General features: G+C 39.3%; 2 protein-coding genes across 3 annotated transcripts in view; both read right to left on the bottom strand.

The window, feature by feature from the left end:
• Positions 1 to 1,894: 1,894 nt before the first annotated feature.
• Positions 1,895 to 12,443, bottom strand: LOC145785166 (uncharacterized). Its single transcript, XM_082596863.1, has 4 exons — positions 12,341 to 12,443; positions 2,686 to 3,722; positions 2,184 to 2,234; positions 1,895 to 1,963 (listed from the first exon to the last, which is right to left on the bottom strand). The coding sequence occupies exons 1-4, from the start codon at positions 12,441 to 12,443 to the stop codon at positions 1,895 to 1,897; spliced, it is 1,260 nt and encodes a 419-aa protein (XP_082452989.1).
• A 3,304-nt stretch (positions 12,444 to 15,747) lies between these two features.
• Positions 15,748 to 23,840, bottom strand: part of LOC145785719 (uncharacterized) — a 29,088-nt gene continuing 20,995 nt past the window's right edge. For both annotated transcript variants that reach the window (XM_082597414.1, XM_082597413.1), the window contains exons 4-8: positions 21,836 to 21,972; positions 18,844 to 19,047; positions 18,321 to 18,484; positions 17,968 to 18,108; positions 15,748 to 17,146 (exon numbers count right to left, since the gene is read on the bottom strand). In XM_082597414.1, the coding sequence (XP_082453540.1) occupies positions 17,031 to 17,146; positions 17,968 to 18,108; positions 18,321 to 18,484; positions 18,844 to 19,047; positions 21,836 to 21,972 (762 nt within the window). In that variant the 3' untranslated portion in view covers positions 15,748 to 17,030. The remainder of the gene's footprint in view (positions 17,147 to 17,967; positions 18,109 to 18,320; positions 18,485 to 18,843; positions 19,048 to 21,835; positions 21,973 to 23,840) is intronic.

Below are 23,840 nucleotides of genomic sequence, written 5' to 3'. Positions count from 1 at the left end.
AATGTAAATTGGTCTTGTCACAATCCCCTACATTAGCCTTTTTTGATCTCCACAGGGAAACTAGGCTAATGACTGATGCTAGTGGGAAAGGCCTTGGTTTCATCTTACAGCAATTGAACGGAGATACATGGTCAGTTATCCAGGCTGGCTCACGATTTTTGACCAGTGCGGAATCGAGGTACGCCACTATTGAAAAAGAAATGCTTGGCGTTGCCTGGGCAGTTAAGAAATGCCACCGATTTTTGGCGGGACTGTCCCATTTTGAGATTATCACTGACCACAATCCCTTGCTTTCGATATTGAATTCGAAACGCCTAGATGAAATAGAAAACCCGAGGCTACAGCGTCTCCGGATGAAAATTGTGTCTTACAATTTTACCGCCAAGTAGGTTAAGGGTACCTTAAATGCTGGCCCAGACGCCCTGTCACGTTACCCCACTTCGGAAGCGGAAATGGCCGAGGAATCTCCTATGTCTATTTTTGCCATTGCTGCTCAAGCGGAGCAGACGGAATTAAATATGAGACTTGCTGAAGTCTTAGAGGCCGCTTCTAATGATACTGTTTATCAGAAGTTAAAAAAAGTGATCATAGAAGGTTTTCCTGAGTCGAAAAATCAACTTCCTAACTGCTTATGTGAATTTTGGCGTGTTAGAGATGATCTCACCATTGTTGGTAATTTGATTTTGTATGGATGTAGATTGTTCATACCACGTAAAATGCAGAATACTGTTCTGCGCAAATTGCACGACTCACACCAGGGTATTGTGAGAACCCGTGAACGAGCTCGTTTAGCTGTGTACTGGCCTGGTATTGATCAGGACATTGAAAAAGTAATCACTGCATGTAAAGTATGTCAAGATGAATTGCCTTCGTTGGGTAAAGAACCCATGATTGTACGCACACCAGCTGATCGCCCATTTCAACAGCTAGCTATTGATTTTGCGTATTTGAATGGCCAAAATTTTTTAATTATGGTCGACTGCTATACTGACTGGCCATCAATTCAATTGATGCGTCGTGATACTACCGCTAGTGCTGTAATTTCTGTTTTGCGCAGCTATTTTGCTCGTACTGCTGTGCCTGATGTACTGTGGTCAGATGGGGGGCCCCAGTTCGTATCCCACAAAGTAGAATCCTTTTTGCGGGAATGGGGGGTGGAGCACAGAGTATCCTCACCGTCATACCCCCAGTCTAATGGTAAAGCTGAGGCCACTGTGAAGTCAATGAAAAAGTTGATCAGACGATCGACTGAGCGATTTGCCCTTAACGACGACAAGCTGGCAAGAGCGCTCCTACAGTATCGAAACACTCCATGTAGGAAAGATGGTTTGTCCCCTGCCCAAAAGCTATATGGCCACCCCGTGCAGGACACCTTGCCGGTTCATTATAAGGCATTTGCCCCCGAATGGCAAAAGAAAATGAAAGCCTCCGACATACGGCGCTCTATGTCCTTGGGAGAGACCCAGAGGAGGTATGATCAGCACGCTGTACCACTACCCGAAATACAAGTGGGCAGCCACGTTGCAGTTTACAACAATGAGTCCAAAAAGTTTGATGTTTATGGTGTTATAGTCGAGATTAACCAATTTCGTAAATACGTTGTAAAAACTATAAGTGGTCGACTGTTGTTACGTAATCGCAGGTTTATACGTAAGCGCATACCCGCTTCAATGCCTGAACATCAATGTACCAGTTCTAACGATTCTGTGGTACTCGACAATGACAGAAATGTACGACCACGTAGAAATGTTTTCAAGCCACGTAGGTTGATTGAAGACCCTGATTGGCATTCATGATTGTACAAATTGTATGGCTATTGGTGATTTGTTTGTGGAAGTCCATTTCATTGCAATGTACTTAAAAGGGAGATGTGTGATATGGCAATCCTGTAATGTCATGGTCGACTGAACTGCATTGTCTCGTCTCCAGTTCTACCTAGTAACCCGATGTGTAAGCTGTTTATCTGTTCGTGAATAAAAATGTTGCATAGAAACATAACAGTCACCAGGTTGTGTCAGTAAAACGTAGGCCTAATGGTATTCTTTTATTTTTCTCCTGTGGTGGCAGTCATCAAAGACATATGATTCATCCTTTCTCCCATCGAAAATAGAGCGATATAAATTATTGACGACATGTTGGGTTGGTTTCAATCCAGTACTCCCCTTGACTCGGCTATGTCTCACTTTCCGTGGGTCAATAATGATGTCTGTGGAGAAGTCTTTTCCTAACACATCCTGCAAAGTAGCAGTGGCAATAGCAGCAACTGTTTCGTCAGAAACCATCTTTTGATGGGCTTCCCTTGCAACACAAGGGATTGGGATGGTATTGTAGGTAGGGCCGGATTAAGACGAAACTAGGCCTGATGCTGCAGCGCAAAAACAGGCCTATTTTTTCTAGGCATTGGTACATATGCATTCGACACTCTGACTCCACCGTACACGCGTAATCAGACCGACCAAAGAGCCTTTATTGCTTTCGACGCAGTCAGCCAAATTTTAATGAACATGAACAATAATAACGACGTGTTATCGTAAAAACTCGAGAGTAACATCAGGCTATGTAACACCAACACAATTCAATACCAATATTGCCTGAAAAGCGGAGTTAATGAAGAAAAGGCTAATCCAGATCAACTTAACGTTGGCATATTGTCAATGCTGCGCTAGTGCTGCTTACTTATACTACTGTTTTTCGAGCCTTAGCAAGCGCGAAATCTTCGATCATGTCAGTGCAGTCAAGGCTGCTCAGCACCTCATGTTCAATGCTCATAAGCGCCAGCATGTTTAGCCTTTCCTCCCTCATCGAGGACCGCAGCTCTCCTTTGACTATTACCAGTTTTGAGAAGCTCCGCTCGCCGGAGGCATTAGACACCATCAAGCACAGATAGATGCGCAAAGCAATCTCGACGTTTGGAAATGTTTGAGAAAGGTTCAACGACGACAAAAGCTTGTACATGGTAAGCTCTGCTGACTCGTTCACACTCACCGATTTCTGGGTGCGCATAAATGCAGCAAACTGTATGAGCTCAGCCACCAGCGTGTCTTCCAAGTCATCTGGATACGAGGAAACGAGATTTTGAGCTTTATTCTTGATCTGCTTTATGCTCAATGACGTTAGCTCCGAAAGAAATCCGAATGTTGTAAATATATCCTCATACGCCTTCATTCGCTTTTCCAGTTCAGCTAACAGTCTGTCGATCATGACCAGATATATATGGGTTTTGAATGTTTCCCTAGGGGTGAGGTTTTCTTCGTTTGCAGCTCCTTCATCAGGCATTCGCTTTCGCTTACGGCCTCGACGTTCTTCAGCCTTGTATTCGCCGTGAGGAACCTTTTCGATCGCCATCTGCTCATACACGTCAAATCTGTCCCGTGCAAATTGAATCGTGTCGACCAGTGATGCCAATAAACTAGTTGCCGTATTCAGACTGACTGTAGGGTCTTGGAGGCTAATGCTCGTACTGTTGAGACGGCATAGGATATCGTTCCAGGCAGTCGCCATAACTGCTGTCTCAAGTTCGTCCATCCTGCGCGAAAATCCGTCGGCCTGGTTTCTCGTATCGGCCTTCTGCTCCTTATCTGCCGCAAGCTCATCCAGGACTTCTTGAATGCTCTTCCACCCTTCTACTAGCGCTTTGACAGCATCTGCACGTTCACACCATCGGGTTCCAGACAAACCTTTGAGCGTTAATGTGCAAACCTTTGTTTGGGTTCCAGACAAACCTTTGAGCGTTAATTATTTGTGGGTTAATTAAGCAAAGGAAAACTGTTCAGCGTCCGGAAAATTCACGTCTGTTTTCGTCTGGGCCTATTTCAGGAATGGGCCTAATGCTGCAGCATCAATAGCATCCACCTTAATCCTGCACTGATTGTAGGCACTACTTTTTGAGACACTCTCCATGAAACTCGGATCATTATCGGATGAATAAGATAAAGAGTCAGTTTCACAAAGTTTTTTTGTGGCGTGCTAAACCGCACAACTATTAGAAGTTCGCTCACTGCGCAGGATTGCCGGATTGGGTGAAAAAATGAGATAAAATGACAAAAATTTCTGCAACTTTTCGCCCAATCTGGCAACCCTGTTATAGAAACAGAGTGTCATTGGGGTAATGGGTTGCTTGTGCACAAAACGATTTTAAACTTTGCGGAAACGTTTAGAAGGTAAAGTGGCACCTATGTTCAAATTTATATGATAAATGGAGAAATCGACCCATCCTAGTGTACAGTGTACAGCCTAGGTAGCTGACATACTGAAAGCCACTAGCCTGAGCAACTAACACCCTAGAAGTTTGGCCATTTAACTGTTTGTTTATAGACTGTGTAGGCCAGCTACCCAATCATGTGTGATGTGGCTAATAAGTTAAGATCATCGCCGGAAAAGTGGACTAACTTCTTTCAGAAAGAAACTGCACCTAAATTGTTAAAATTTGTCCAGTATGCAATGTCTATCCCTGTATTTAATGCCAATGTTGAGAGAATTTTCAGTGTTATGGGTAACATATGGACAGATGAGCGCAGTGGCGCAGCCAGGGGGGTTTGGGGGTTACAACCCCCCCCCCCTTTGGCACGCGTGTGACGTCATTATATTGAGAATGATGCTTTCAGTCTCTATGCCTCAAAACAAAGTTTGCCTAATTTTATACAAAACTGCATTAAAAGAGCGAGTTTTGCCAATACCAAACATTCAAATATCTCAGCTGGGAATTAGCAACAAGAAAACATAGAAACATGGCTTTATTACCGAAAAATGCCCAAGAAAACGTGATCTTATCCTTTTGATATGCCACCGGACAGCACCATTTTACAGGAATATTTCTACCCATATTTTTTGTTGAAAATGCTCTCAGAATGCACCAAATTCAAAGTAATTTTTCAAAATTTTCTGGGGGAGGTCCTCCAGACCCCCGCCGCTCATCGATGTCGCCTTTGGCGAAGACGCCATCGGGCTTCGCCCGACAGCCATCAAAACCCCCCCTTTCAAAATTCCTGGCTACGCCACTGAGCGAAACCGTTTAGCTGATTATTCTGTTAAAAGTGAATTGTGTGTATTCTTTATTGAAGGCAGCAGTCGCATGAAAAGTATGTTAAGTAAACTAAGTTACATAAGCAAGTAGGAGTGTTCTAATTAGGTAGGAGTGTGAGTGTAGGAGTGTTCTTCTAATCGTGGGTCTCTTTTCTTGCCATTTTAGCATCAGTAGGTATATGCTGTGTACAACTGTACACTGCAAGATACTGGCTAGCCAATTATATGAATTCAACCCGTGATAAGTAGAGCACTATACTTGCTAAAGAAGATCAAGAAAGTAAAATTTAATTAATTTTCATCTGTGGTATCACTTATGAACCAAATAGTTGTGTCAGACAACATCACATTGCAACAATTTTTGCATATTATTTATGCAATAATTCTTTGCATATTTGGGCGTGGTTGCACTCATTTAGGCGTGTGGCTTGCGTTAGAGGGTGGAATTGCGCGTATTTTGGGCTTTGGCATGTGTTTGAGACAGTGGCCTAGCCAAGAAGGGGGTTTTGGGGGTTGCAACCCCCCTTTGGCACGCGTGTGACGTCACTATATTGAGAATGATGCTTTCAGTCTCTATGTCTTTAAAACAAAGTTTGCCTAATTTTCATGCAGTTTCGTTTAAAAGAGCGAGTTTTACCAATACCAAACATTCAAATATCTCAGCCAGGAATTAGCAACAAGAAAACATAGAGACATAGCTCTTTTACCGAAAAATGCCCAAGAAAACATGATCTTATCCTTTTGCTATGCCACCAGACAGCACCATTTTACAGGAATATTTATACCCACATTTTTGTTGAAAATACTCTCAGAATGCACCAAATTCAAAGTCATTTTTCAAAATTTTCTGGGGGAGGCCCCCCAGACCCCCCGCCACTGCTTTGAGAACTTTGAGGATGCGGTCGCGCGCTTTCAAAATATTTTGAGGAAAAAAATCTGGCAACCCTATATGTAGGCCCAAAATATATTGTTATAATGCTCAACCCTGTTGTACTGTTGTGTCTTGCCTGTCTTTGGTACATATTAATTAATCGCCAAAAACAATTAATTTAGCCACATCAGTTATCAAAAATTGCCAAAAAAGAGCCAAACCATAAATATGAAGCCAAACGTCTTAAAAAATCGCCAGATTTCTGGATTTTGGCGATAAACTCGCCAATATGGCAACCCTACTCCACAAGACCACAAAACAAAAGTAGCACCGCGCATGCGCAGTGCTGCGCCGATACAGCTGCGAGAAAAATGCATTATTGCGCAAAGCGCAGCAAACACGCACAAAGCAAGACACAAACACGTGCAGAGAAATAAACGGCATTTAGAAACTGAAATTTCAATGCCAAAGTAACTTGTAGCCTAATTGTTGAAAAAGTGCTAAAATAGGAACTAGTTACCGCGTTTCGTTACTTTTGGAAAATAATAACGAAGTTACCGTTACAGTTACTCAAAAAGTAACTAGTTACTGCCCACCTTTGATTATTGTATTGTTCAGAAGTACATCGTGAAATGTAGATATTGCAGAGTGGTGTCCAATAAACCAGTGGCGGCTCGTGCCATGAAAGAAAGAAAGAGAAGAGAGAAAAAATATTTTCCTCTGTGTTTGTCCGACCCGGTTACTTTTTTCACTTAAGAATTGAAGATCGAAAATTAAAATATTAAAAGTTTTGTTTGGCAACACCGATTTTGGGCAAACTTCTTTGGTAGGCACTTTAACATGCAGACCACATTGGAAAGTTTGGCCTGCGCGGGGGATAAATCCCCCGCGCACTTTAAATTCCAGCCGCGGTTTCAGCCGCGCAATTCACGAAAAATCACAAGCGCAGCCGCGCAATTCACTAAAAATCACAACCTCAGCCGCGCAAAATCGCTCCGGCCAGCCGCGAGACTGCAACTAAATAATGGCAACAATGGTGCTCCATTGCTTATGCTCGTATAAAATCCGCTTCTTATGTCAATATGACGTCACAAAACGGACGCAACTATTATTGGGAGGGTGAAAAAAAGGAATGTAAAAAGCGGCGGAATAGAGGTGATACGGCGGAATGAATATGGATTTTTTGACAATTTTACTATTTTTTCACAATAAAAACATTACACCAACGTCGAGTGACTATTTTTTTTACAATTAAAACATTACACCAACGTCGATTGTTCGATATAAGGCCGTAGGATAACTTAAAGCTTATCAATTTGCATCAACTCAACTAAAAATTTATCTTGGGTAATTAAAGTTTAACATCAAAAATATGAAACCTTTGCCACTATGTGCTGTAGCTTTCTCATACTGCTCGGATTTTAGCAATTTTGCCATCGTTGGAAAGCACGATCGTAGGCCTACATCTACCTGAATCAATTGGCTACAAACCCAAAACAAGTAGGCTACTATCTTTATTTTGTGATAACTTAAATTTCACCAACTTGTACCAATTTTCAGCAATTTAATTTTTACAATAAAACTATTATTTCTTTCCAAGCTAAAACAATATGTCTTGCTTTATGCACCTGAAAAGTTTCAAGTTTATGTCTCATCTACAAAACGGGCAATCGTCGTTCAAACTTAATCGCCTGGAGAAGCTTTTTTACAATGCATTGTAAAGGCGAATCGATCATTCATCAGTAGCCTCTAAGCCACCCCTGTTTGATTCAGTAACAAGACTTTACATTGCCTGGTTTTGATCGGAAAGAAAAGAAAGGTTACTCAGCCTGCTAAACTCTAAGTTATGACAACAGTTTTGGGTCGAATTCTTTCAGGTAAAAATCCTCCTTGGTAATTGCTTAGCGGTTAAGTCCAGCGAACGCAGTTAGTAGCTATGACAATTAGTCAATATCTTGTTGTCCATATTAATTATTAGGCTACTTGTAATTTGTAGACAATGGACTATGATATGTCAATAAACACTCTGTTTAAAAGGAGTTTTAATTCCAGTGTTTTGTTGTTTCATCACACTGGTGCCGCGCCGGGACCGAGCTACTCTCGTGGCTGAAATTATACTCCACATTGCTCCCGGCACCGAAATTCATTCCGATGAATGGGGCGCATACTCGAATTTATCCAGTGAGTGTTTGTTTATCTTTCAGTTTTATCGCAAACATGCAATAAAGCAACGAATAAAGTCAGTAGGCTTGTGTTAGCCTACTGTCCCTGATAAATAGCCTAACAAGTGACTGCATTTAGTCATCTGATTGCAGCTCTCGACACGTAGGCTACCCACAACTTTGTTAGTGTACCGTATCTGATGGAAAGTATCTGATTTTGAAGAAGGTTTTATGACAGCAACCAACAACCAATCAGTAACCCAGCGATTGATACGGGTTTATGGGTATAAACGAATTATGCCAACACAATCATTTACTAGGCTATGCCAGTTTGCAGGTGAATGAAACGTTTTGTAGCCAACCAAAGGTTACTACTGGTCATTGACCGATAATAACATACCGCTCAAGAATTCCATAATTAAAACAGCGCGTTCGGTCAAGATACAAAGCAACCCATCGCGAGACATTGCACATTGATTGTGACATACGCCTCCCCTTAGAATATTGTTGGAAACAATATAACAACACAATCAATACAAAACACATTACAAAACAAATAATTACTCGATAAAACAATTCTCATAAGTTATCTTCAACGACTCATTAGTCCATCGTTGCATGAATTACCAAGGACGGCGTTTTTCAAAACAATAATTACGTTTTCTGCGAAAGTTTCCAACGTCCTCAATGTCTTCAGTGCACCAGCGAGCGAGATGACCCATCTTCTTAAATCGGAAACACTTCCTCTCCGCACAGTCCTTGGCGAGATGACCTTCTTTGTGACAATTGTAGCAAGCATTTTCATCAAAAGGGCAGCTCCAAGCTATGTGTCCAATCTCCCCACATCGGTAGCAATGGTTGTCACGGCAACGTCTGTTTTCCGAATGTCCGCCGTCAGCAACGCATTCCCTGGCGAAGTGTCCGTGTCTACCGCATCTGTAGCAAACTCCAAGTGGCCGTCGCCTGCCTCCTCTTTTAATTGAGTCTTTCATATTAACAAACTTCTTCAGTGTCAGGCAGTGACGCCGGCGGGGGGGGGGGCAGGCGGGGCAGCTGCCCCCCCAATGTTTTGGGCATCATCTTTCTAATTTTTTTTTTATTAATACATATTAATATTACTTTTTTAATATTTGGATCCCAACCTCAAGTTGCAAGGGGGAGGGGGGGGGGTAAAAGCTCTCTCTTTAAAAAAAAGAATGGAAAACCTTGATGACTAAATTGTACAGTTACAGTAGATAAAAAGATTTTCTACAGAAGCAAAGATATAGATTTTTTAAAGTTTTAACTAACGTCACATATTGATGTAGAAAAATAACAACCTGTTAAATTTTTGATACCTCACACTCCCATGACTTCTTCCGCGCGCATTTTGGCATTGGTTGCTTGCAGTGATTCTTTCACTTAAACAAAACGTTTTGTTTCAGCAGTTTTGAGTTGTTCGATTCTTAAGTTGTAAAGGAGACTCAATTTCTCCAATACTTATTATTTATGTTTCTTCTTTAATCTCAGCAGAGTATAAAACTTGTAAAAGTTTTTCATCCATACGACGTCATGAATGAAATTACAAACCGGCGTAATGACGTGATATCATCTAAACATTTTACCGAATAATAAATTAACAAATTCGATCGTCAAAAGTGGTTTGGTGGTGGTAAATATTACGTAATGAAAAAAATGTGATAAGGTTGGAAGACATTACGTCATGTATTTTCAATACAAATATGAAGTTTAAAATTTATTCTTTTGTTCATAGTCGTAATCCACATTCAAAGCGGTACTACAAAGAACAAATGTCAATAAGGGGGGCATCAAGAATAAGTCGACATGACTTTTAATCCTTAGAAGTTTGGGCTCCTGGAGTCTTGCTCAGTTTGGGGGGGAGCTGTCAATTCTTCTTATGCTTTAGGAGTGATATCTCTGTTATTTTGGCACGGTTTCAAAATTTGGGATTCACTTTGTAAAATTATTCACGCTGAGCATATCCGAAAATTAAAACTATGTGAATTTTAGAACTGGTCATAGGCCTATAGCCTACGTTGAAATGTTGAGGTTACTTATGAATGTAATTTGTAGCGTGAGTTTACACATTATTTTTTGGTAGAGTAATGAAGAACGTGCATAGTGATGTTGTGATTAATTTACATAATTTTACATACAGCCAGTGCCCTTCACGCTGTGAAACAGTTAGGATTAACGAGACATGGGCCAAATTAATTACTTTCATCCAGCTGGTGGGAAAGTATTTCAGAGGATGTGCTGAGAAATGCCTTATATCTTTCAATTTATAATCTTTATTCGCTCAAAATTTAAGCTCAATAAAGGTGAATAAATGTTAGGAAAAGTCAAGAAATCTCGTAGTCGCAGCCTCAGTGGTTTTAGAGATACAACTGTTGATACAAAAAAGTTGAATTGACAGCCCCCCCAACTTTCAAAGGGTTTGAATTGAGTTAACAGATCTATGCCTTAAGGTTTACGTCAGCTCTGGAGATCAGTAAAATATAAGGTTGTCATCTTCAGTGCAACAAGACCATTAATTGATTGGTTTAGTGAGGATTCGTAGTCCCATTACTTTCATTTTGAGTGATTATACTGATTTTCAATTTATTCCTACAAGACGTTACATAATGAAAAAATATATAACTAAGGTTGGAAGACATTACGTCATGTCTTTTCAATTCAAAATGAAGTTTAAAATTTATTCTTTTGTTCATAGTCGTAATCCTCCTTCAAAGCGGTATTACAAAGAACAAATTTCGATAAGGGGAGCATCAAGAATATGTCGACATGACTTTTAAGGTTTACGTCAGCTCCGGAGATCAGTAAAATATAAGGTTCTCATTATCGTGATTGTCAGCCGCGGGAAATTTTTTCTCTAAAAAACAGATTCCCGGGAAGCTAAACATTTTTTCCAGCCCTGGTAGAAAACAAGAGAAATTAAATAATATACCACTGTCTTGCACCAGTGGCGTAGCCAAGGGAGGGGGGTTCGGGGTTTCAACCTTTCAAATTGAATCTACGGATGTTCTACATTTTTTGTTTGTTTGTTTGTTTATCTTTATCCTGCATTGTGGGAAAGCGGACTTGAGCGCTATGCATCGGTGTACGCCTTCCGACATACACCTGACCCACGCTGCAGCCGACGGCAATGTCTGTTTCCGGTTGTCTACTCTACTTATGACTTAAATTTGGTACTACCCATTACTCGAAATCGATCACTGGGTAGAGGCAATTATCGTAAAGTTTCTTGCCCAGAGAAACAACAGCAAGTGCGGGTGGCTGGAGTCGAACATGCAGGCTCTCGACTGCGAGCCCAACGCGCTAACCACTCGGCCACGGCTACAAGAAAAGTTTTAGCCTATGATGTACTTTCTCGTCAAACTGTGCAAGGATGCAAGCCATCTGCAACTGCTGAGATCGCTTGTTCGATCTAGATTAACCTCTAAACAGCTATTTGTTATACAAAAGTTGAATATATCAGAAATAGCCTAAAGTAACTTCATTGTCTCAAAGCTTTTTGTTTGACACTCATCAAGATGTAGCCTATGACCTCTATGACGTTACATTTTCTAAACTTTGGGTTGACTTTAGAGCATAAAAGTTAGTGACTTACCGGAATAAGATCATTTTTTGAATCAACCAAGGAGAAAATTGATAAATAATAAAACTGTAATAATCTCGCAAAAAAAAAGCAATCAACCTATGTCTCTAAAACAAAGTTTGCCTACTTTTAAACCAAACTGCATTAAAAGAGCGAGTTTTGCCAATACCAAACATTCAAATATCTCAGTCTGGAATTAGCAACAAGAAAACATAGAGACTTAGCTTTATATCCGAAAAATGCCGAAGAAAACATGATCTTATCCTTTTGCTGTGCCACCGGACAGCACCATTTTACAGAAATATTCATACCCACAATTTTGTTGAAAATGCTCTTAGAATGCACCAAACTGAAAGCAATTTTTCAAATTTTCTGGGGGAAGCCCCCCAGACCCCCCGCCGCTAAGTGTCGCCTTCGGCGAACACGCCATCGGGTTTCGCCCGCCGGCTGTCAACAACCCCCCTTTCAAAATTTTTGATTATGCTACTGTCTTGCACTGTCAATATTTTGCCCCCCCAATGTTGAAGGTCTGGCGGCGCCACTGGACTGTCAGGTCGTTTTCCTGAATCTCAGCCAATTTATTCCTCGTAACGGTTAATTTAGACTGTACCTCAGCTATTCTTAGAGGCTTTACATTATCTTCCATCTTCTTTACCTGTGCCCTCGTAACAGCGGCAGCACATATACCCCACTCCGGATCAGGTTCACTAGGTGGCCTTGCTTCATCCACATTACCAATTACTAAATCAATGTCAAACAAACACCTTTCCAAACACAAGGCTTCCACCATTCCGGTAAGGTAAGGAGTATCGATATGCACTCTGGCTAAAGGTTCTTGAATTAAAGTGCTATCAATTGCCCTGGTACGACCCGTTTTACCAGTCAACTGATCTTTACTGACTATAGTGGCAAAGGTTTTATATCTTTGATGTTAAACTTTAATTAGACAATTTTTTAGTTGAATTGATGCAAATTGATAAGTTTTAAGTCATCCTAGGGCCTTATATCGAACACTCGACGTTGGTGTAATGTTTTTATTGTAAAAACATAGTAAAATTGTCAAAAAATCCATATCCATTCTGCTTTATCATCTCCATTCCGCCGCTTTTTACCTTCCTTTTTTTCACCCTCCCAATAATAGTTGCGTCCGTTTTGTGACGTCATATTAACCACGGAGGCGGATTATATACAAGACGATCCCTATAAGACGATAGAGATCGCCTTGATTCTAAAGGAGCACGCTTAGCGCAGTTATTAAGCTGCTGCTGTTATGCTATTTCCAAAAGAAGCTCAACGAGGCAGGACAGCATTGCAATTGCAAAGTTAAGGTTTCAGTTAGCATTTTCCTTACGTTTTTGTAAATAATTTTCAAACGCGCAATTTCCAGCGTTTGATATTGACAACCGCGCAATTTCCAGCGTTTGATGTTGACAGCCGCGCAAATGCAACACCTGAAACTCTTCTCCCCCGCGCAATGTTCAAACTTTCCAATCTGGCATGCAGATATCCAATCCACCACGAACCAACCAGATGTTACGTTGTCTGTCCAATTGTGACCATTCCAGCATTCAGCCAGAGACTTGATTATTACTTTCAACTTTGTTCGGTAATTACAGAAGAAAAAAGAGCTATAGCAGTGGTGAGAATCAAACCCACGTCAATGAAATGACTAGCCTAACACCGCCCTAACCCTCTGCGCCAAGCCAACCGATGGCAAAGCGATGACTTAATTTAGCTAGAATTTGAGTTTTTCTTTTGTTCTTTCTCAACGCAACCTTGATGAAGTCATGAACAGCGTAGCTTCTGATTGGTTCGTGCTGGATTGGATATTTGCTGCTCACAAACAGCACCAGCTGCCACTGCAATAAACGATGGACCGCCGTGTTAGTAGGGAGGGTGGCTAGTACCGCTACTGCGAGGTATAGCTTCCTGTGATAGACGACTCTTTATTGCGAATGATGAGCGCGACCCATGGGCTCCGTTAGAGGGGGGGCCGCGGGGGTGATTACCCCCCACCAATTGGAGTGGGGGGGTAACTAATGCAAAATTACCCCCCCACTAATGTAGAGATAAAAATTTCATTTTTAATATATTTTTTACTTTTGTGTTTTATTTTCATGTTTTTATTTTGTTGCACAACTTTTGAGGTTTTTGCTTGGAAACTCCGACTCGCAAGACAACGCCAAGTCATCTATGGCCAATCTATCTTGTCAAAAATATACGTATCACAATGGGTTATGTGTGACGTCATAGTTTCTCACTGCTACAACCTGTTTAATTTCGCTTTTACCACTCACGAACGAAACCCACTACAGTTGCACTGTTTCAATGTCTTTATATTTTCGGTTGTTGTAAAAGTTAATGCATTTTAGCTTTTATTTTTTTCTGGATTGAATGTAGGCCTAGACTCCAGATGCTGAAACTTTTCCTTTCACTGTGGATGTTATGGCATAGGTTATCGTGTTGTATTCATGCAACTGTAAATTAAGTCATAGAAAACTTTGGCGTTAACGCTTTTAATCTTTTAAATCTAACCATTTAGCGTCTGAAGTGCAAAATTTGAAGGACTTGACCCAAGGAAGAATACAGAGAGGAATTTTTGCGTACGTCCTCTCTTTCAGTCAAAATTGTCTCAAAACCTCAAAAAATGTGGCAAATGTTAAAGAGCTTTTGCTCACGATTTTAGATTTGTTGAAATAATTTTTCGATTTTAAATTGTGCTAAAATGCAAAAATTTTGCGCCTTCGGCGCGAAACATATCGCCTAAGACGCTGTATAAGAAACTGAAGCTTTCAGTAATGTGAAGTGGGTCTAGGGGTGACCTCCCAGAAGTATATGTGATGCGATAATCCAATAAGCCCCCTTTCGATGTCAAAACATCGTTCCCGCCCCTGCTTAAATTAACCCCCCCCCACTCTCAGGAAGTGTCCGGAGCCCCTGGCGCGACTACACGTAACAGGAACTCGATTCTTTGAAGCAATTATTGTTCGAATAATTTTCTGAAAATATGTTCCGTACCTTAAATTGTCAGAATTTTCTGGGGGGGGGGGGGCGAAACAATTTTTGAAAATTCCAGGGGGGCTAAATTAGCTCTAGGGAGGCTGCAGCCCCTTGAGCACCCCTACTTCCCGCGCCCCTGGGTTACACAAAGCAAGAGCTTGCAATGCAGTTCTGAAAGGTGTTTAAATTAAACAAGAAAAGTTTTCAATTCAAGCATTGTCCGACCACTTTCTAAAAGATTGCCGAAGAAGACGTAGCCTATAAAGTGATCTATGCACAGATTAGCTGAATAAAAAAATAATTGGGTCTAATAAAATAGAACACATAATGTGTGTTTGAAAAGGGTCATTCTTTGTGAAGCCATTCAGACTTATCCCATTTTGTCACCCATATTCACGGATTTTTATGAAATTTATGCGTTTAGGCTATAGAGCCAGTTTTCTGAGCAAAGTGGTGCTAACTTGAGACAATTTGGGTTAGTACTTTTTGAGTTATTGCCCCTCGGAAAATTTAAAATTTCTGTGATCACTCAAGCATGAGATTAAAAAAAATCAAAATAAGTTTTAAAAATGTTAAAACAGACGGAGTTTTTAACATCTAAGGATGGAATTTGATTAAGGGAACGTTCAAATATTACGTAACGCCTTTTCCCGAATTTTTGACCCCCCCTCCCCCATGTAACGCCAACGTAACGCTTTTTTCAATCCCCCCCCTCCCCCATGTAACGCTTTTTCAGCACGAATTCAGCACAAAATACTACCATTCTGTACTCGAAAGCGTTACGTAACGGTTTGCTTGAACCCCCTCCTCCCCAATGTGACGCTAACGTAACGCTTTGCATAAACCCCCCCTCCCCCTCGAAGGCGTTACGTAATATTTGAACGTTCCCTAACTTGTTGGTAATGCATCATAATTCTTGTATGCAACTTTGGTCACGCTTGAGTGATTGATTAGATACTTTTCCAAGTCTGCATTCATGTAACCACTCAACCGTGACGCAACTTTAACAAATTATCAAAAAAAATTGAAATTTTTGAGTAAAGTATCATATGAAAGGTTTTACCGAACTCTTTTCAATGGCAAAAAAGTAATGTTCATTTAAGTTTATTACACCAAATAAAGTGAAAACGTAATCACAACATTTTTAAGGGTTATTGATACGTTTTCAATTTGGTTATCACGTTATAAATTTCAGGTCAATTTTGTTTTTATTTCTGACTATCACAAGGAAAAATAATTATGCCAAACATAACAGAGGTCTAGAAAGAGATAAAAGCGACAATACGCGGACGTTATAACCTATCTGATGATACCAAAAGCAGGACAAACAGTTTAAAATATGTCAATAAGTTGTATCGATTTGAGACGCATCCAACGCACATCAACTGGACCCTGTTAAGGGATCAAACAATTGAGTATGAAGAAGTGAAGGCGTTGGCGAAGCAAAATTGATCTATCAATGGCAATGGAGGATGAGTTGTTTGATGAGGTCTCGGCTAATAATGCTCTGCTCAAGAACATGCATGATAGGTGCCACAAACTTGTGTCCAAGTACCAGGCTCTTAGTGCCAGTATTTTACGATCTATGGCGATAATCGTGAAAAATGGTTCAACTTACCCTGTCCCCCTACGAATCTACGATGTTTGATTGGTTTGGGACAATATACAAATAGCAGAATATATACATAAAACGGTATACTAAAGTATGAAAAGCGGAATCTACAAGTAAAAATACTTAATTAAAAAATACAATTCGTAAGTTTCTTTTACGCATGACACATGAAGCAAAGATAAAAGGAATGATTAACTTGTCACGCATGTTCGACATACATCGAAACATCATTTTTCTAATCAAGTACCGATAAATAGAAACATGTCGCAATTATAAATACGCCAGTTTGCCATAGATAAAGTTTATACTATGCATATAAGCTCACATTATTATAGGCTACTATCAAATACAAATGAAGTTACTATTTTTCAATCTGTTTCACGCTTACTCGGGATCAACAGAACAGTCGTATTCAAATAGACTCTATTCTATTTCAAAAAGGACCTTGGATATAGAAAGTAGCAACTGTACTTGATGGAATTTGCTCCGCTTGGCTTTTTTTTGCTTGCCATTGAGCACTTTTTGCAGTATTAATAGCATTTATTGTTTTATCATACGCTACATAGTTATGAGCACCCTGCAAGCTATGCAACTTATGTGAATGAATTCGCCACCTCTATGCTTGATTTGAAACTTCTAAAATGCGGGTCATAGATTCCTAACATTCTGATAAGTTCCGAAACAAAATAATAAGTTCTGGTTATAAAATGGAGGTGTCGGATACAAAATAAAAAGCTTCTAACAAAGTTATTGAATTTATTAAATTCATTGAAGTAAACTTGTATATGTTGTCGAGTCGTTGGGCCACAGATAAGTGTCCTTCCTGAACTGCTGCTTGATCTCAGGTTGAACCGTTCCGTCAAACAAACTGTAAATTCCACCTACAGATTATATTTACAAATAAATCTACATGTATTTGGATAAACTCAATCAGTAGTTCAATACACGCAATAAAAAAGTGTGCAGTTTACAAAGTAAACTTCACCATTCACTCAGCAAAACCAAAAATAAACCTTTTGCTTAAACGGATCAGACGTAGAGCAGTCAAAACTACAAAGCTTGAAAAATACCGGAATGGTCCGTTTCGGTGAGTCCGATTCGGTGAGTCTGATTCGGTGAGTCCGATTCGGTGAGTTCCCTATGCGGTGAGAGCCTTTTTCGGTGAGAGCCCTATTCATGATTTTTTTTTAATTATTGGGTACCGTAGCCTAATTATCATTGCCGTTATAGGGTTAGGGGTTAAGGGTTATGAGTTAGGGGGTAAGGGTTAGGGGTTAGTGGTTTAGGGTTAGGAGTTAAGGGTTAGGGTCTTATTTCAACGTTTAGCGACGTTAAAACGATGTAAAAGCGGCAATAATAATTAGGCTACGGTACCCGATAATTTTCAAAAAAAAATTCAAAAAAATCACCGAATAGGGCTCTCATCGAAAAAGGCTCTCACCGAATCGGACTCACCGAATAGTAGCAGACCCGAAAAATACGACACCCACGCTGAAAACCACTGGTTTCATGTTTGAACAGACAACACAACTCAAACTTTAAAGCTAAAAACGATTAACCCACTTAGCTTGGAAGTACTGTAATAGAATAACACTGTACATTGTTAAACATTACCAAAACCTATCACCAACTTGTTGACCTGCAAGAACTTTTTCAACAGGTTACTTTTGTTACGTCTAAAATCAAAAATATCATCATGTACCTGTGTGAATAAACAAAATTTTCTTTCCCTTGAATCGAGTTGGATTTTTTTCAAGCTCCGACAACATGCCTTTAACAGCTTTTCCAGTGTAGACTGAATCACATATTATTCCTGTTGTGCTGGCGATGCGAGTGTAAAGCTCTGCAAATAACAAAACAATATGACCACCTTGTTAACAAGTACCCAAAATTTTAACTTACATTGTGCATTGCACGCACACCAATAATGTTTCTGCTGGAAATTCTTTTAAGAAAATTTATAACTCGTATAAAATTACAAAAAGTACTCGTCATGTTTTTGCACTCCCACTACCGGACCAATTACTTTTATAACGTATGCAAAACAATAACTACCTCGGTCTTCAGTTGTACTGATTCCGTAACCCGCACCTTTGTAGCCATCAATGATATCTGCGATTCCTTCAGCTTTTACATTCAGTATTCCATTGTTTGTTAACATTTCATTAATGTGTCCATAAAAGTATTCTTTATTATCGCTCACGGATATGCCATGTATTCTGCAACAAAAGCACTTTGGCACCTTATTTTATAACCCAAATATCACGACCTGCTTAATTTCAAGGTGTCATGTGCGATTGCAGTCTAGATGGAAGCTAGTTTCACCTGTATCGATGTGTTTCTACGAGTAGAAAAGCATATTCTGGACCCACATGTAACAATTTTTTTGGGCACGTCATAAAGTGTCTTGTCTAGAACTCTATCAAACCAAAGTCCTTTCGAGCATTGTGTAAGGACGGGCGTTCATCACTCGGCGATAAACTTAGTTAAACAAGGGTTAACAACTTAACATGGTTAATAATTACACATCAAAATAGAAGTTAAACAGCTCTAGAAAAGACAAATTTGAAATTCTTACTTGACTTTTTGACCCGTTAAGTAATTCGCTATAGCTAAACCAGCAATTGTTCCACCACTTCCACAAGCCACCACAATATCTTGAAATTCATCAAAAATATTCTTTTCGTTCATCAATTCTTCCCATGCTTTTATGTAACCAAACAAACCGATGTCATTAGATCCTCCAACGGGAATGGGAAACGCTGAAATTCCAGTCTCTTCTCTGCAAAATGAACGACGAACGTGCTTGTTATCATTCAGGAAGAGCTTGCATGGTGGAGTGGAGAGTAGGCACCAAAACACACACAATAAAAAGGAATCTGTAACGCCCACAAGGGGAAAACAATCCGATTTCTGTTTTGTTGAAGCAGTTCGGTTCCTAGTCATCGCATAACTGCACTGATGAGAACCAGAAGGTCAAAAAGGATTATTCTATTCGAAAATTATTTGATATACAGAAATTGATTATCTTTGGTTATGCTATAAATAAGAACAAATATTTTTGATATCCGTAGGATTAAAGTGCACTAAATGTTAAAATTGAGACCTTCAACCATTCTGGTACATACATTTATACGTAAAAAAAGGAACTATTTAAAACAAAATAAAAAATTTCCACATATAATTATTAGGGTGGTCCTTATTTGAGGGTAAATTTTTTTTTTGTAAAAGTTTCAGGTCTGACCATGCCAAAATGTTCTCATCGGCTTAAAAACACTCTGTGTAAAATATGAAAAAAAGATACATATACATAGAGGTTGCCCAGAGCCGTTGAAATTTGGAATTTATAGCGAAAAATGTGCATATACTAGATGTCAAAGAAGTAGAGCACAAGTGTTTTTTACATCACTCCATGATTGTATAGCAGGCATCAGTCCATGCTATCTGTGCTAACGATGAACGGCAAGTAGCAAATTTTGGGAAATGAGTATGCCTGGCTAGTCACATCACCTGTTCTGACTCAACATTTTGAACTTTAGCCTCTCTTTATTTACTGTGATCATAGATTTTCATCAGAAGAACATCAACCATCACAGAGTAACACAAAATATTTATTGATTGACTATACAGTGTTCAACAAGTTTTCGTTCAGTTTAAAAATCGTACTGATAACACAGCAAATAATATATATAGTTATATACCGATATTCTATATTTCTAATACCCTTAATTTAGGATATTATACTGTACAATGTCCATGTCTTTAGTTAGACAGTATACTCAATATGCCAACCAAGAGCCATGGTGACCAACCAATCATTGTTGCATTAAGGTCTTTTTGAGGGTTTGTGGATATTTCTTGCGGTGATCACAAACGACTTAGAGGAGAAATTGTAATTGTTCTTCATTTTTTGTCCAACATCCAGAGAAATCTTACACAAGAGCAACTCCTCTTTCAGCATGTTTGTTTGTAACAGCCAGAGACTTTACAGTTGCTTTAGCGGTTTGAAAATTATCATCTTTCTCCCACTCTGTTGCTGGATGTTGAAAGACAGAGTCTGGTATGTTCAGTTTCTTGAAGAGTGACCATGTGTTACTGTTACATTGTGTTAGTTGTGAAGAATGATCATAGCATTTTTCCTTCAAGGTTACCCAATACTCATGTAACCTGTTTTACCCGGCCTTCTCCTGCATTGCTTGCACCATCTCATCTTTCAGATCTGTTGAAATGTCATCATCAAACAGGAAAAGACCCACTAATTCTTCCGAAATACCGCAAATGGGCAGCCATCTTCTTAGCCGTCACCATTGAAATGCCTTTCATCATCGTCTTTGACATCTTTGATACAAGTTTTGTTTCTGATGACTTCACAAAAAAAAAACTTGTATCAAAGATGTCATAGAAATGCCTTTATTGATGCACTTATAATCAACCAAGCTCTTCAAAACACACAGGTCACTGTTGGGAGCTTTAACGGCAAGTGGAGCAAGAATCCAGGCTTTTACGTAGATTCTTCATTCTTACAGTAGTTCATTCATTCTTACAATAGTTTTTGACTTTTTGTAAACCTGCATCTCGCTCAGCGGCTTCAAAAAGTTCACTCATGCGAGATGACGCAACACACTTGACGATTGATGAGATTGACGAAACTATGTTATGACTTATGAGCTATATGTTGGCACTTTATGTTAAGTTAAACATTGAACAACAATCGGCTGTTTCAAAAGAATTAAGTAGGAGATAGCCAACATAGCCTTATTAAAAGGTTTAAGTCATTGATATGATATTTTTCAGTTAAGAAACCAAATCTTTGTGCAATGTCCTTTGCAATTTCAAATGACGCACCAGTGCATTGCAACTTAAAGTTGAAGAATCACTGTAGGCTAATACAGAAACAAAGCACAAACAATTTTTAAATTTTGCAATTTATCAATCATGCTGAAAACTGGGAAACTTTCACGGACCCCTTGAAATCGCTTCACGGACCCCCGGTTGAGAACCATTGATCTAGAAGGTACACCTTTTTTCGACTTTTAGACACACTTGCCATTATTTTCTACTGAGCTTAACATTCTGTTTAGAAAATAAGAAAGCATTGTTAGAAATTCAGTTATGAAAAATAATGGTGTAAATTAAATATGATGAACCGAACAACATTCCGTCTATTGGGGTGGTGTATGGTGATTTTTCATTGGTCTTGGGCAACCTCTAAACATCAATATTTTTTAAAAATATTTCACACACAGTGTTTTTGTGCCTAGTAGCACATTTTAGCAGGGTCAGACATTGAATTTTCCAAAATTGAAAAATAAGGACCACCCTAATAATTATCATTAATCAACCACAGCTAGACGAACACTGTTTGAGTAGTTTGACATCCTTTTTAACAATTTATGCTAATTTCAAACCAAAATGTTTTTTCAAAAAATTCCAATACAAGGCTTGGTTTGGAAGGGTATAACCAAGCAATCAAAAAAGAGCATACATAAAGCGACCAATGCCTTACAATACTTGCATTAGGCCTGAGCAATGAGTATTGAGCATGCAATTAATTTCTTACATAAAAGCACCTTAATTTTCTCACTAAAATGTCTTGTTTTGGTTTAATATCCCTGATATATTGTGAGCTTTTTGGAATGAAATAAAGATGGCTATCACATAACAATGAAGTGAGTAGATTCCCAGGATGATGAATGATTTCTTCACTCTAAAAACACTCAGTAGGGTTTTCTTGAGTTCTACAGTAGGCCAATATGGTTACCTCTGTAACAAAATAGCACTTAGTATTTACATTTTAGAGTAAGCGCATTGCTTGGTTTAATGTTAAGCTAGCAGATTTTAGAGAGCGCTTAATGCTCACAAAGGTTCAAAATTTTTCTTAAATGACAGCTTGATGTTAAAACTGGATACTGGTGATTATCCAAAATTTTATCTCTTCCTGAAACAATTGGATAGGTTCATAGGCGCCGAAATAGGGTGGTCCGGGTGGGCGGTGCCCAGTGCCAAAATATGTTCAGTGGGCAAAATATGTTTCGCTTATGAAGTGTTCGTTACAATTATTTCTGTTTTTGTTAAACGCCGAATTAATATCCAACCAACTGCAGCGCAACATCTTGTTTTACGTTAGTCTCTCGCTAGGTATCCGACAGAACAAAGCAATTCCGCAACAAAAGCCACGTTTGATCTTTTCTCCGAATGGTCTCACTTTCGTTACGTCACAATCAAACTTCAGTTCCGGGTCAGCGTAAGGGAATATGAATATGACATCATAATGAACATGACAATAAAATAACCGATACAAACTAAAGACGTCCTACTGAGTGAAACAATCGCTTTTTACAAATCTTTCCTCACAAAGTTGTTGCTGGGTATGAATTGGGGCACCGCGCGATGTTGTCATTTCATTATTGAAAAGTTAAACATGAAGCAAAGTCAAACATCTATTCGCGCATTCTTAAAACCAGCTTTCAAAAGGCGTCGAGATGATAACGCTGAAGAAGCCACGTCCAGCACGAATGAACGTAGAGATGACATTGATGAAGAAAGCAGTGCTTCAAGGATGGACAGTGGTGAATAGGGTGGATCAAAAAAAACGAATTTTTAGGTTCAGCTTAGTGCATCTGCCAAAAGATGCAGTTTGGGCTATCTTTTACATTGGTACTTGAAAAAACATTTTTTGACCCCGTTTGACCCCTATCCAAGAGCTCTCTAGTGACCGCCGAGGCAAAATTCCTTAAATTGACTATAATTTTTTTTCTAGTGGGTGCAGGCTAGTGGTTTTGGTGTCTATCCCCACTAAATCAAGTCTTAGGAAGTCATTTCTGCAGTCTAAAATCATCTATGGGCTAGCAAAATGACATCAGAGCCTTTATTCAGCAAAAATGCTTGAAAAAGTTGGAAATTTATTGTTTTTTTTTAAAAAGAGCAAAGAAAAACAAATTCATACTGCTTCTAAAGGTATTGCTGTTAATACACTGAAGCAAACATATAAAAGCAAACAATTACCGTATGAAGTTAATTGCAAAAATGTTGCCTTTAATTTGTGCATCCAATTATCCATAGCATTACAGTAATGGACACAAAATGCATGACAACGGGTTCAGGCGAAATCAGTATGTTAGTGTTTTGTTGAGGAGCTTATATCAAATCCTGCAGACATATCATTCTTAAAAGGAATGATGACAGACAGGACAGCCACAATAGCCGGATTTGACTCTATTTTGTTCGCACGAGTCAGAAGGAAAGAAAGTAGGATTCTTAGTGCAGAAAAACGACAAAAACACTCTAAAAAAAGAAACGCAAAAACTGCTTCTACTGTAGCTCTTAAGATAAGGAACTTCTCTGGTCAGGTTGTTTACATCACTTTGGTGAAATCGTTGTGTCATGTATCTTTGAAGATTTGAAGCTAAAGGTTTTAAAATAACCAGAAATGAGCATCTTCATAAGACTCCGCAATAACTGGGGTTCTATTCCACAGTGGCTAACTGCTAAGTACATTGGATATCAACAGCTTTCCAGTAACAACACACGATCTCATTCAGAACCTCAAAGATGACGTTGTTCAACTTGCACAAA

The sequence above is a fragment of the Aplidium turbinatum genome, chromosome 16 (assembly GCF_918807975.1).
Source record: "Aplidium turbinatum chromosome 16, kaAplTurb1.1, whole genome shotgun sequence".
NCBI classification, from domain to species: domain Eukaryota; kingdom Metazoa; phylum Chordata; class Ascidiacea; order Aplousobranchia; family Polyclinidae; genus Aplidium; species Aplidium turbinatum.
Note: the sequence above shows the minus strand (reverse complement) of the source record. Positions and strands in the feature narration are given on the sequence as shown.